General features: G+C 35.3%; 1 protein-coding gene across 1 annotated transcript in view; it reads right to left on the bottom strand.

Annotated features, from left to right (window-relative positions):
- Nucleotides 1-12711, bottom strand: part of LOC116463154 (nesprin-1-like) — a 532795-nt gene that overhangs the window by 311923 nt on the left and 208161 nt on the right. Inside the window, exons 34-39 of the mRNA XM_058434482.1 lie at nucleotides 10950-11100; nucleotides 7618-7845; nucleotides 7249-7347; nucleotides 5364-5551; nucleotides 4852-4975; nucleotides 2528-2694 (exon numbers count right to left, since the gene is read on the bottom strand). Coding sequence (XP_058290465.1) covers nucleotides 2528-2694; nucleotides 4852-4975; nucleotides 5364-5551; nucleotides 7249-7347; nucleotides 7618-7845; nucleotides 10950-11100 — 957 coding nt within the window. The remainder of the gene's footprint in view (nucleotides 1-2527; nucleotides 2695-4851; nucleotides 4976-5363; nucleotides 5552-7248; nucleotides 7348-7617; nucleotides 7846-10949; nucleotides 11101-12711) is intronic.

Here is a 12711-nt window from a genome sequence, read left to right as displayed (position 1 = left end):
CACAAATCTCTTCAAAATTGTCCATTTAGCTTTTAATATGTGAAACGTTTTTTAAGTTTCAAAATGGGAACTGAAGGAAATCAAAATATTTTACTCCAAAATATATTTCTTTGACAAATTCTGAAATGGCCCTGCAAAGCTGCCTTTTAGGGGGTAAACTTGCTTCTGTAGATCTGTAGAGAATCTGCACTAATGCAGCTAGCCCTGCCTTTGTCCAGGTCTAGGAAAGATGAACTGAGAGTCAAACACCATAAAGATCTGAAAAAGACCTTTACCATCTATTCTCTTTGAGGGCTATACCTGTGAGGTTTCATCTACATTACAAGATCAGCTTTGCTAGCCAAGCCTCTGCCTTTCTCCCTCCAATAACCTGTCTTACCATGAAAACCTGTTTTGGGCCATTTTCTGAGCTCACAATCTTTCTGTAACCTCAATATGGTATATATTCTGTATGTCAATGGAGGTGGGGTCTCCACTCTGAAGGCTCCTGTGTATATATATTAAATAAATTTATATTCCTTTTCTATTAATCTGCCTCATGTCAGTGATTTTCTACCCTCTAGGGGGCCAAGGGCCTTAGCCCTACAATCCCCCCACTGCCCCCACTCCCCTCTCTCCCACCCCCCACACACTATACATTGATTCTGTGTTCTTCTCTCCATTTCCACTGCCCTCATCCTGGTCTAAACCTCTTCACTTCTTGCCTGACCTTTAACAGCCTCCTAACTGGCTCCCTCCCTCCCATCTTTGCCTCCTTACAATATACTCTCTAGATAACAAGTAGACATGATTTCATGTGAACAGGGCATTCCTTGTCCTGCTTAAACACTAGGTGGTTTCCCATTGCACTAAAGAAGGCAAAACCCCAAACTCCTTACTGTAGTCTACAAGAAACCTCACATCATCTACGTCTCTGGCCTCATCTGACACAGCTCTGCCCCACATTCCCACTGACCTCTCTGTGGTCAATAAAACCAACTCATTACTGCCTTAGAGCTTTTGCCATTTTTGCTCCCTTTGCCTGTGTGGGTCTGCTTCCTGCACAGCCCACAGATCTTAATCAGATGTCATCTCCCCAGAGATGCCTTGCTTGACCCCCATTCTAAAGATACACCATCCTGAAGTCCCTGCCATGCTACCCTGTTTTGTTGTCTTCATATTACTGAACATTGCCTGAAATCGTCTTGTTCGTTCACTTTTTTAGTTATATATTTATTTTCCGCCCAGCTCCTTCCTCCCCTCTCTCCACACCATGGACCTGCCTTGCTTATTGCTGTATCCTCGGATGCATGTGTAATAAATGAATTAGTTAATAAATAATAGGCGATTGGAGATCAGAATCCAAACGTACTAAAAATAATACCTTAATCAAAACTAGTATTTATTAAAATGCTTTGTATCCAAAGTTCAACTTTTAAATCAGCTTTCACATTTTAATATTTACAAAATCTTCTACACATTATCCTTATATACATACATTATATTTTCAATGCCTTCACACATTGGTATCACTTTAAAAGTCTTTTACTTTCCTTCTAAGGGATAGGCAGAGGGCAGATACTGCTTTGTTTGACAGAAAATTGCTCACCTTTCAAGAGATGGCATCAAATCTTTCCGTAAATTTCTGAACCCATTCAAATGTCCCTTTTTTTGATCCTATAATACTTCGCTTTCACCCCTCATTGTTCCCACACTAATCTGTAAATTATTTGGGGTTAGGTTTTGTTTATTTGTATGGCTTTTGGTGTCTGATATGGTACCTTGTACTCAGCAGGCACCTGATATATATTTGTTGATTGATTGAATACAGGAATAAATAAATAATAGAATAAATATAAGCTCCAGGAAAGCAAAGGATGAAACTCTTTATTGCTGCTATTTCCAGCACATAGAAAAGTATGCTACTCAATGTGGAAACTCAACAAATATTTGCTGAATGAATGAATTTTTTAAATGGTCAGAAAGATTAAATGCCTAAGATCACATGGGTGATCAATATCAATTTAAAGATAAAGTTTGTTTTCTAGTATATTGGAAAGGTACAGATGCCAATTGTTAATCACCTAGTTAATTAAGATTTAATCCATTTTTGCCTCCATTTATCAATAATTTTCCTTGCTCTCTCCAAAAGATCTATATTAAAATGAAATGGACTAGCCTATGTATATAAAATGCCTCTGGCTGAGAAATGCCATGTGAGATAAAATTTTAGGTACCATTTTTTTCCTATATAAAAACAGCATAAGCAATAAATAATACAAACATTAGTAATCCTACTCTCTTTAATCTATTTCAACTGGTTTAAAAACTTGCCCTTATTTTAAGACTAAATTGTGAATTGAGATTCATCAGAAATGCTCAGTTTTGTGGACCTTGATTTTCAAAATAAAAGTTTTCTTCGCTTCTGTAGTTATCAGGTGAGTAGTTGAGTTAAATAAAAGTAAACAAAACTATGCTTTCTTAATTTATATGCTTATCATTTAAAAACAAATGAACAATATTAGAAGATTTATCTTTTAGAACCAACCTTTTGTTAATGATCTGTGGTAAATCTCTCCATCTCTCATCCAACTTCTCCAAATGTAGTTTCATCATTTTCACATCATCTTTGGAGGCTACTGAGAACAATGATTCCTTCAATTGCAAAAGTTTGCTATAGAATGAGGCCTGGGATACAACTTCATTTTGCAGTGCCTGAAAAATACAAGACATTACGGATCTCATCCTAACAGGACTGAAAAGTAAGGACCATGAGACACAGGCGGCTGTTGTCCAAAGGATTTGCATTCTTGCAAAATGCAAGTCATTGGGGCCAGACTGAAGAGAGTTTTTATTACTTGATTTAGAAATGGATCCACTTAACCTTTTAATGGAATTTGGTTCATCCACTTAACCTTTAGTGGAATTTGGTTCCATTCCATTAAAGGTTAAGTGGATCCATTTCTAAATCAAGTAATAAAATGCAACTAAAACCTGAATAAGTTTTCTGGAGTCTGAGTTATAAGTTAGGCAAATCTAGAAGCTGTAGAATTTCCTTCACGATGAAGAGACTGAGTAGGCAAAGAGAATCAAAGAAAAACTACTGCCGGAGAGACTCAATGCACAGCTAACAACAAGAGAGATGCAATTCTAGCTTGAGACATGTTCTCCCTCTCTGTTTAGAGACTAGATTAGGCTAAACTGGAGAGCTTAAGGGCTCTTTATTTTACTTTTAAGCAACAGAACTCCTTTATTTTAAAAATGTAATCAGGCAACGAATCTCTTAAGTGCTGTGAGGTGCATAAAAGTTGTGACTCCTACCTAACAAGAGATAAAATATAAAGGCTCCAATAGATAGGTAATAATAATAAAAAAAATATGTTAAGTGAAATGATAGGTATGGCACAGCAGATAGTAAGTAGATGCTTGTCAAAATGCTCTCCTTCCCTTCCTAGTGAGGCCACATATGTGATACAAGCAAGATTGCTAAAGGGATTAGAGGAAGGAGCACACAGCCTGTGGATGACAGGTGAGATCATAAAGCAGAACTGTGACTTATGCTGGGTACAAAGGAAAGAAACAATGCAGGGTGCAGAGCCAGGAGGTGGGAATGCACAAGTCAGGTCCAGCCCACAAGGTAAGACCGCCTTACTGATGCAATGTCAGGATGCAGGAGTAACAGAGTCTGCAGTCCTCTCAGTCATATGGCACTTAGTTTCCACGTGGAGATGGGCAGCAACAGTTTTACATGCCCATGTAGAGCCTTATGTCAGTGTCCTCATTTATAAGGAAAAGAGCTGTGACGTCCCTCTCCTCTGGGAACACCCCACGTGTATTTGCAAGAAGACAAGAACCAGATTGTAGATCAGGATTGCCCTTTATGCTTAGGGCAGGAAACTGACATTACAGGTTTCTGAGAAGGGACTTTGTGGAAGATGAGTGCAGACACCAGTGTTTAATAAACCAGAAAGGCAGGAGAACCAGAAGAATGGAGTACCCCCCAAGTCAAGGAAGGAGAACATTGGAAGGTGGGGCCACAGATTCCGATGCTACAGACACTGGTGACAGAGTTTTCAGAGAAGCGATTACAAAAGGCAAAAGAACGTAGCTTCCTCTTAAAAATCTTATAAAAGTTGATGGGAGAAAGTTGGAGTATAAATCTGTAATACGATAAATCTCTTTTGAGAAGCAATTTTGACTGTTGAATTTTCCAGCATAGACAGCATCATTTAAGGCAAGTTATTAATCTCTAGAAATCAGTAGTAACATTGCCTTTAGCTTCAATTATACTCAAAGATTTTCTTTCTTTAAGTTTAAAAAATTGGCTTCTTCAAGTACGAAATAAACTTTGTCTTTCTACCTATTACCTACGTTTGTGCTCATTCATTTTTTTCTGTCTTCCATGAGAATAATCATTACTGTGACTTCCTTCTACATTCTATTACTTATTTCTTTAAAAGAACATCCTTTATTGCCCAAAGTTCATATAATTACAAAAGTAGAGAGATTATACCTATTTCCAGCCTCAGAAATTATGAACTGATAGCCAACCTCTTGCATCTATATTCCTACCCATCCTTTCCTCAACTCCTTTGCCAAATCATGTTATTCAGATGCCAGGCATTACATTACAGGATTTTCTAACACATCATGGAAATTGATCATCACAAAGTTCTCATTGTTAGTTTCTCTCCCTTTCAGGTCATGGTTGCTTTCTTCTTTTCGGGACACCCTGATGTCAAATGATGCTTCAGGAATCACAAAACCAAAGCAAGAAGGGAGATACAAGCTTATTTATTTTATTATTTTAAATAATGTAACTGTAACAAAAAGTATTTTATTTTTTCCTTCCTCATACTTCCTTGAACTTGCCTGTATTAACTGAAGTTCACCTTCCACTTTGACTCTGTCTGCAGAAATGTCCATTTCTGGGGAACTGGCTATAGCTTCACCCCGCTCTAACCAGGTCGAAAAGGATGATAGTTCTTTCTCCAGCCTAAAGGAAGTAGAGAGCAGAAACAAATTTATTGAAAATTATCATGCTAGCAGATTAAACCTTTCTGAAGTTGGAGGGTCCAACACAAACCATAGTAAATACAGTCTCAGTTATCTCAGTCTTAGATGTGCCAGCGCAAAAATCACTCCTTTTATTTTCATTTGTGTTCCTGCACTCACGTTTATATTGGATAACATGTAAAAATCCATATACATCCTCTCCACTCTTGGGAATCTTTGCCTTACAAAAAAGATCAAGAGTTTCCTACGGTAGACCCACAAGTTCACGTCTTTTGCATCTGGGATAATTATTCCCCATCACTTAAAGAACTGCTAATCCAGAATTTCCTATTTAATAGTGCAGCAACTCAAGGAAAAGTGCTGCTCACCTCTGCCAGTGGGCCAGCAGATTCTCCAGCGCAGTCTGTCTCTCCTTTGCCCTCCTTAGGATGTCCTCGTATTGCTGCTGTAGAGCCGCAGCCTCCTGCACACAGGAGTCTCTATTCACAACCTTCCTGGCACTAGCTGAGAAGGCAGTGATCGCGCTGCTCAGTGACTCCAGGGCCTGGCAGAGATCCTAAGAAGAGTGCGAGAAGAATGCAATGAAAGCACAGGAGCCAATGAGGCCTGCGTTTTTCGTTGACACCCATCATCGCAAAATATTTTCCCTCAGTCATAATAAACAGGAATAGTACTAAGAATGGGTACAAATATACAGTTTGATAGAAGAAATGAGACTTAGTGTTCAATAGATTAGTAAGGGGACTATAGTTTACAATAATCTATCCTATATTTCAAAATAGCTAGAAAACAGTTTGAATGTTTCTTGCATAAATAAAACACAAATATTTTAGGTGATGAAGGTCCCAATTCCACTGATTTTACTTTTACAAATTATATGAATGTATTAAATTATCCCAGGTCTAACCCCAAAACCAAATAAGAGTTATATCTATTTTAAAAGGTCTGTGCCCATGATTTGCAGCAAGACATTGAAAATGAGAAGAAAGTGACTTCATAAACACAGAAGTAAAAAATGAAAATGGAGACACTTCTCCAAATAAGAATGCGCTGCTATTTATCTGAAAACTTTCAACTTTTCCTTAACAATTTAGGTAACTTGTGAAGATTATTAGTCATTTTATGCTAAATATGTATTTAAAAACTCTATTCTTAACTTACAAAACCCACATGTAACATGCTATAATCGCAACAAAAAATACATATAAAAAGTTATGGCTGAAGAAGCTGCTGTCTATCTCAATAGTAATAATAATAATAATAACAACACAGTGCCTCAGAGTGTGGCAGGCCTTGCATTACCAGCTTCCCATGTATTGACTCTTTCCATCTTCCTGAGAACCCTAAGAGGTATGTTCTTTCATTACCTTCATTTTACAGATTAGAAAATCAAGACACAGAAAAATAACTTGCTTTAGGAAATCTAAGTATCGGAAAAGTAGAATATTAGCCTCTTTGGTCCTCCATTATTAACTTAGTTGTCTGTAAAAATAATTTCATCACACTGAATTCTCCTACTTTTCCTCATTTTTTGTATTAAGAAATTACGAATAAGTAACACAAAAGTATATTCTCATTATCAATATTTAAACAATAGAAATCTCACTCCCCCTTCCAGATGTGCCTTTGTCAATGGCTTGTTTTCTATTACACACATCTTATAAATGTTCGTGCACACATGAACGTGCAATAGGAATCATATTTGTATTCTTATTAATTAACATATGGTAGCATTTCTTTGTGCATAATTCTCCCCCTTTGTTCCTACCCCTAAATTCTGCCAGAGCCATCTGTTTGTAGCCTTGCAGAAGATTCGCAATGATGAGAAAAGCCAATTATTGGAAGCAGATCAGTGAGGATATATTCCTTAAACATCTGAGTACGGTGGGTTAAAATCTGAAGGCAGCTATACACATATATTTTTCCTTGCACATATACTTTTTTGTAATGCTGGCAAGAGGTAACAGGGTTTATTAAAGCTAAGCTCTAAAAATGTTACTCATTCTAATTAAAAGAGAGAAATATATTTGAAATGAATACTCCCTTAATATACATCTTTAATGAAAATTTATTCACATCCTTACATGTCTTGGATTATATAAAGTGAATACGTTAGATCTATACAATTACTCAACTAATATAAACATATTTCCAATTTCAATTCTCTTAAAAAGTTTACTGTATTTTCTTTTCAAGTGGGAATTATCAAATTTAAAGTTGGTAAATAGTAGGAATGTTGAAGCATACTCTTACCATATGTTCTTGAAGAACTTTGTATGTTTCTGTAGCTGAAGAACATATTTTAATTGGAACAGCAAGTTTATCTTCAAATTCAGACACAGATTGCTGGATCTAAAACATTGGTGCAATATAAAAATAACAGTGGGAAAGATACATAGCAAGACAAAAAAAAAGTTACTGAGAAAATGGCATACCTACCTTTTATGGATAACTTTTAATGTAATTATAAAATGCATTCTTTAAACATCTAAAATCAACATGTCCCATTATTTGACAAATTATGTCTTTCTCTTATTCCACTATATGTAAAGTATTTATTGCATTTACCCACAAATACAATGTGAAATATGTAAACTTAAGTATAGGTGGACCAATTCTTACCTTTCTAAGGTTCTCTTCAAACTTTTGCTGCTGAGATAAATGTCCCAGGATTGTTCCTTCCAGACACTGTGCATGCTCTCGAAGCTCTTCCCAGTATCTTCTTATTTGTGTCAACTTGGCTTTAATTCGAGCAGATTCTCCAGTGGTAACAAATTGAGCAAAAGACTGGGCTTCTTCTTCTAATCCTACAATGCTGCTGAGCTGACTTTCTATTTCCTGAATTGTGACCTAATAGTTAAAACAAGAAAAATGACAATGTAGGCTGAGCAAGCTTGCCTTCCTGAAATGATACAATTATTTGCAAAGAGGGAATATTTCCTTAACTGATATTTGAAGACTTGGATGGTTAGAGCACAGGTGTGAGCAAACACCATGTGTTTGGGGAGATGAGATATGCCGAAAATGTCTGCAAAATACAGTAATGGGTTGGGGGGTGCTTGCTGGATAGAGCATACGGAGAAATAGCTACTCTTGCTTGCAGTGAAGTAAGCAAGGAGATGTCCCTGGGACACTTACAGTATCTCTGAAGGTACAGAGAATTATCTGTTTACATTATGAATTAGGCGTTTTAATTAACTGAGCTGGGGAAGCATTGTGTTTCAGTAACTCATTAGAATGCTAAATATTGACATTCACTTATTTTTCTAAAATTCAGTTGAGTATTTTATATGTTACTAAAAGGTTTGATAACTGCACACCTACCTAAAAGCAGTTTTCCTTTTTCAAACTTATCATCTATTCTTGATGCCAGTGGTTTCCAAAGCTAGAATGCACTAGGACCATCTGGTCCCTATTCTCTGGGATTCAGACTTACTAAGTCTAAGGTGGGGCTCAAGAATTTTCATTTCTAACAAATCTCCAGGTGATGCTGAGGCTGCTGATCCAGGGACCTCATTGCTATGTACTCGACAGAGAAAAGCCCACATACTGTCATTTCAATTTATTTCAATTGGGGGAAGAAAGGACATTTTACCTGTTAGCCAACACCTGAAAAATACTGATAACTATTAAGGAAGTGTGTGCATGTGCACATGTGTTTACGTGTGTCTGTGGAGTGTCTCTCACAAACATAGAAGCTTGTTTGTATATAAGAAGATGAAAATCATTTCTCTGAGAAAAAGGGCCAAATTATTCAACCAAAATACACGAAAAATTCAGCCAAGTCTCTGTTTCAGATTATTTAAATGGAAAATACTATTACCCTAGAAAAAAAATAAAGTTTTGACTTCTGTCTAGATGAGACACCATAGTCAGAAATAATGTCTGCCTAGTTGAGACAATCAGAAATAATTTACATAAGATTAAATGTTGGATAGGCATCACTTATTTTTATTTTTCATATGAATGAATGAAGTGGTATATCTCATCAATATTTGTTATTTGAGCATTAATACAGGCTTTGCTTTGCTGTCTTTTAAGATTATATTTTTTAGAAAAATTAATCATAAATTCAAAAAATATAGGTTGTCTACAAAGCACTAATAATTGTTCTAGTTGCTTGTAACACATTGGTGAAACAAACTTAGTTAAGAATAGAGCTCTTAGTTATTAGAGTAATACTTGCCATCAACAAATTCATATATACGAATCACTCAACCATATTGTTGGATTGTGGTAAAAATAAATCCATCCAAGAGAAGAAGATGGAAGATGAACCCAGCATATTTCTTATCATTTATCAATTATAAGTTAGGAATAAGAAATCAGTCATTTGAAATGGCATGTAATAATGAACAAAAGTGGGCTTAGTGTATTTATCTTCCAACAAGGCAAATGCTTCATTTCTTTTAATCCTAAGATCGTTTTAAAGGGAAAACACTATTACAAGTGTTACTATATTTTAAACATTTCCTATAATGTAATCTTCTGTTTGGAAATAAAACGTGAACTTAATAGACCAATTTCCATAGGACAGTGTATTCCACTGTAACTTTGCTTATTTCTGGCAAATATCTTTTTCATGGTATTCATATTCACTTACATAGTTTAGATAGTTTTAAAAATGCCTTATTGGATGTATTGAAATGTATTTCTAGTCTGATAAAATAAAAATAGACAATTGAATATATATTTTAAGAAAACATGTAATCTTTTTTTCTGGAGAATAACAATGAGATGACATTAGATAGCTGATATATTCCAGAAGCTCTGGAATAAGGGTGGAAATAATAGTAAATGAATTATAGAAAGAATAAATACGTTGAAAAATGTGTGTTAATTTTCAAAAGGGGACATTTTTGAGATAAAACTATTTAAATGTGTTATTCTTTTTTCTTAGAATTTAGTGAAAATGATTAAATGACAACTTTTAAAAACAATTTTAACAATTAAAAATATTTAATGAATATTCTTCCATGGCCTCACATCTATTTTTCCTGGTATACCAAAGAAGACATAGCAGACTGTGTATATGACACTCCATGTATGCTTGATTGCAAAAGATGTGTGAGAAGCAAGGATGATCTGCACAGCGGGTAATCTTATCTGAGCAACATTGCACCCTCCCACCCTCCACATGGTAATGACTTGTTCTGAGCCAGTGTGAAATGTTCCCTCACCTTGGTATTTATTTTACTATATTTAATTGAATGAAATAGCCGAGGGTTTTCCCATTCCAAAAAAAAAAAAAAGCTGAGGTAGAAAAAGTGGCTGAATTTTGAAAATGTGTGGTATAAAATTGTATAAAAGAAAGAGAAATAAACACTCCACGCCCCCTTAAGCCCAATTTTCTTCTTGAACTGTCTGAATGAAGGATAGACTATGGCCAATGATAGTCTACCCACCTGGTCATTTCAGAGCTGGGAGAGCTAAGGAATCAGAGGACCTCTCTCCACGCTCCAAGGTCATAAATGAAAACATCATAACCATGGAATAGAACTACTTCACTTAAGAAAGATGCTTTTCAAACTCCTCCTTGTGATTGGTGCAGGTAAGTACCACTAATACTTGAGTTAGACATTGGGAATGGGATTTTAGAGTTGTACAGAATGAATACATTTCATGTTGTATAATGAACCGGCAGAGCATTCTATTGAGGTTAATTCAAAATCAAGGAAAAGAATTAATGTAACCATAAAAATATTTTAATGATATTTCACACAATATTAACTTTGAATGCACAAGTCAGACAATGTGAATACATAATTCCAACTATAAAGTGTTGCCCAGTATTAATCCAGACCTCTTAGCTTGGTAATCTGTGTGAATTTAATTTTAATAGTCACATTGCAATGAAAGTCTTGTCCTGGGACCGAACAGCATTTGATGAAATGTAAGAAAGTAGTTCTTAAAAGCTAGACATGGATTATAAATATAACGTGTGAGCAGGTCACCTTAATTTGGCTGATTTGCATGTCCATGGCAGATGACGAAGTTTCCAAGGCCTTGAGTTCTTTCTCTTTCTCAGTTATCCAGACGGACAGAGTCTCAAAATTACTGCCAAAATGATCCCACTTGGTTTTCACCATTTCCATGGTTTTAATACTAAAATTAACCAAATTAAGTAAATAAAACTCAGTATTTTAATAGAGAACAACAACACATTTTCCTTGAAATCACCAGGTGAAGAGATAATGAAGACATTTGTGACCATTTCAAAGTTGAAACTATTCACGCTAAAAAAAAAAATTGCACATTTGTTCTGAGTAGTTTATCAGGTTTTCCTATCTTCTCTGAGAATGAACTTTTAATGAGGCAGTATCTATACTTTGAGTGAAACTGCACTTTGAACAAAATATTGCTGGGTCCAAAGGGTCGTTTGAATCCAGGTATAATCTAATTAAACTCTGCATTTGACCAGTTGTTGCCAGGACTTATTTTTATAGACTATGCCAGAAGAGATTTCAGTGTACACAGCCTTTCAACAGTCCTATTTCCAAAGACATGTTCTTCTTACACTTAAAGGAGAGACACTGCAGTGATGCTTTCTATGGAAAGACCTTTATAAACTGCATCTTATCAATCAAGACAGAGCTCATGATCTCAATCCCATGCTGCCGGGCAAGAACTGTTTCTATTATTAGAGCTAATCCTGCGATGTATAATCTTTGTGACTTCAGCCATTTTCATAAATGTCTTATGGTCCTGATTCCAAAAGACGTTTATAAATTCTTGTACATGAGCACCCTAACTACTTTTAGACAACTTAGGTTTTATTTGTGACAAATCTAGTGAACAGAATTTCAACTATAGATTTCTAATTTGTATTAGCTGTGCATGTATAACCAGGTGACTACGGCTTTCAGTTTAGAAAAAGACTAAGAAACTAACAGTGTATAATTGAACTGGTAAGTCCTTGGGTTAAAAAAAAAAAGTGAAAGAAATGTCCCTGTTTACCAAAAGGCACTTGAAGACATCAAGAAAAATACAGTGGCATCATTGATTGTCAGATTAAATACTACTGCAGTCTCAAATTTATACCCTGGATGTGCCTAATGCTGTCAGCAGTACAGGTAATGCAAGCTGTGTTATATTACAACTTTTTAAATTAAATAAAGTTTAAAATGGCTATTCTTAATAGAACGAGCTTCCTTTCTAATAAACTCTAAGCTTTACTATTTCCATAACTTGATAGAGAATATCTAATGTAATATAAAGTCCTCAAAATTTCAAGTCATAATTTGTTTTAAATAAAATATGTATCAAATTTTAAAGTTTAGGCAAATGTAAAATGTTAATTTGGAGCTGTTAATAGTATTAAAAACACATTTTACATTTTAAAATCCACCTTAGAAATGATGGCCTGTCTCTTAATAATAATATGCTGTTATGTAGCATTGATTTGCCACTAAATTACGTTAAAAATAGAAATGTTTAGCCATGTTGTTTTAAATAATATTGGCTGTATCCTCATATGTTTTTCCCCTCCAAACTTTTTTGTATATATTGGGTATATAACAGGATATCAACAGGCCAAGCAGTTTTTTTTTTTTCAGATAAACAAACATTAAAAGTTTAAAAATAAAATAGATTTTTAAAGTTAATTTCTGGAAAGAGCATATTAGCCAGGATAACTTGAATACCGAGGCACTGTAAACAAGCTCCAGGAGCTTCTTCAGGTTGGAGATATATGGTCTATGTGATGTATATTTAGGC

The sequence above is a fragment of the Hylobates moloch genome, unplaced genomic scaffold, assembly GCF_009828535.3.
Source record: "Hylobates moloch isolate HMO894 unplaced genomic scaffold, HMol_V3 SCAFFOLD_28, whole genome shotgun sequence".
NCBI lineage: Eukaryota > Metazoa > Chordata > Mammalia > Primates > Hylobatidae > Hylobates > Hylobates moloch.
The sequence above is the reverse complement of the archived record's forward strand: the minus strand, read 5'-3'. Positions and strand labels throughout refer to the sequence as shown.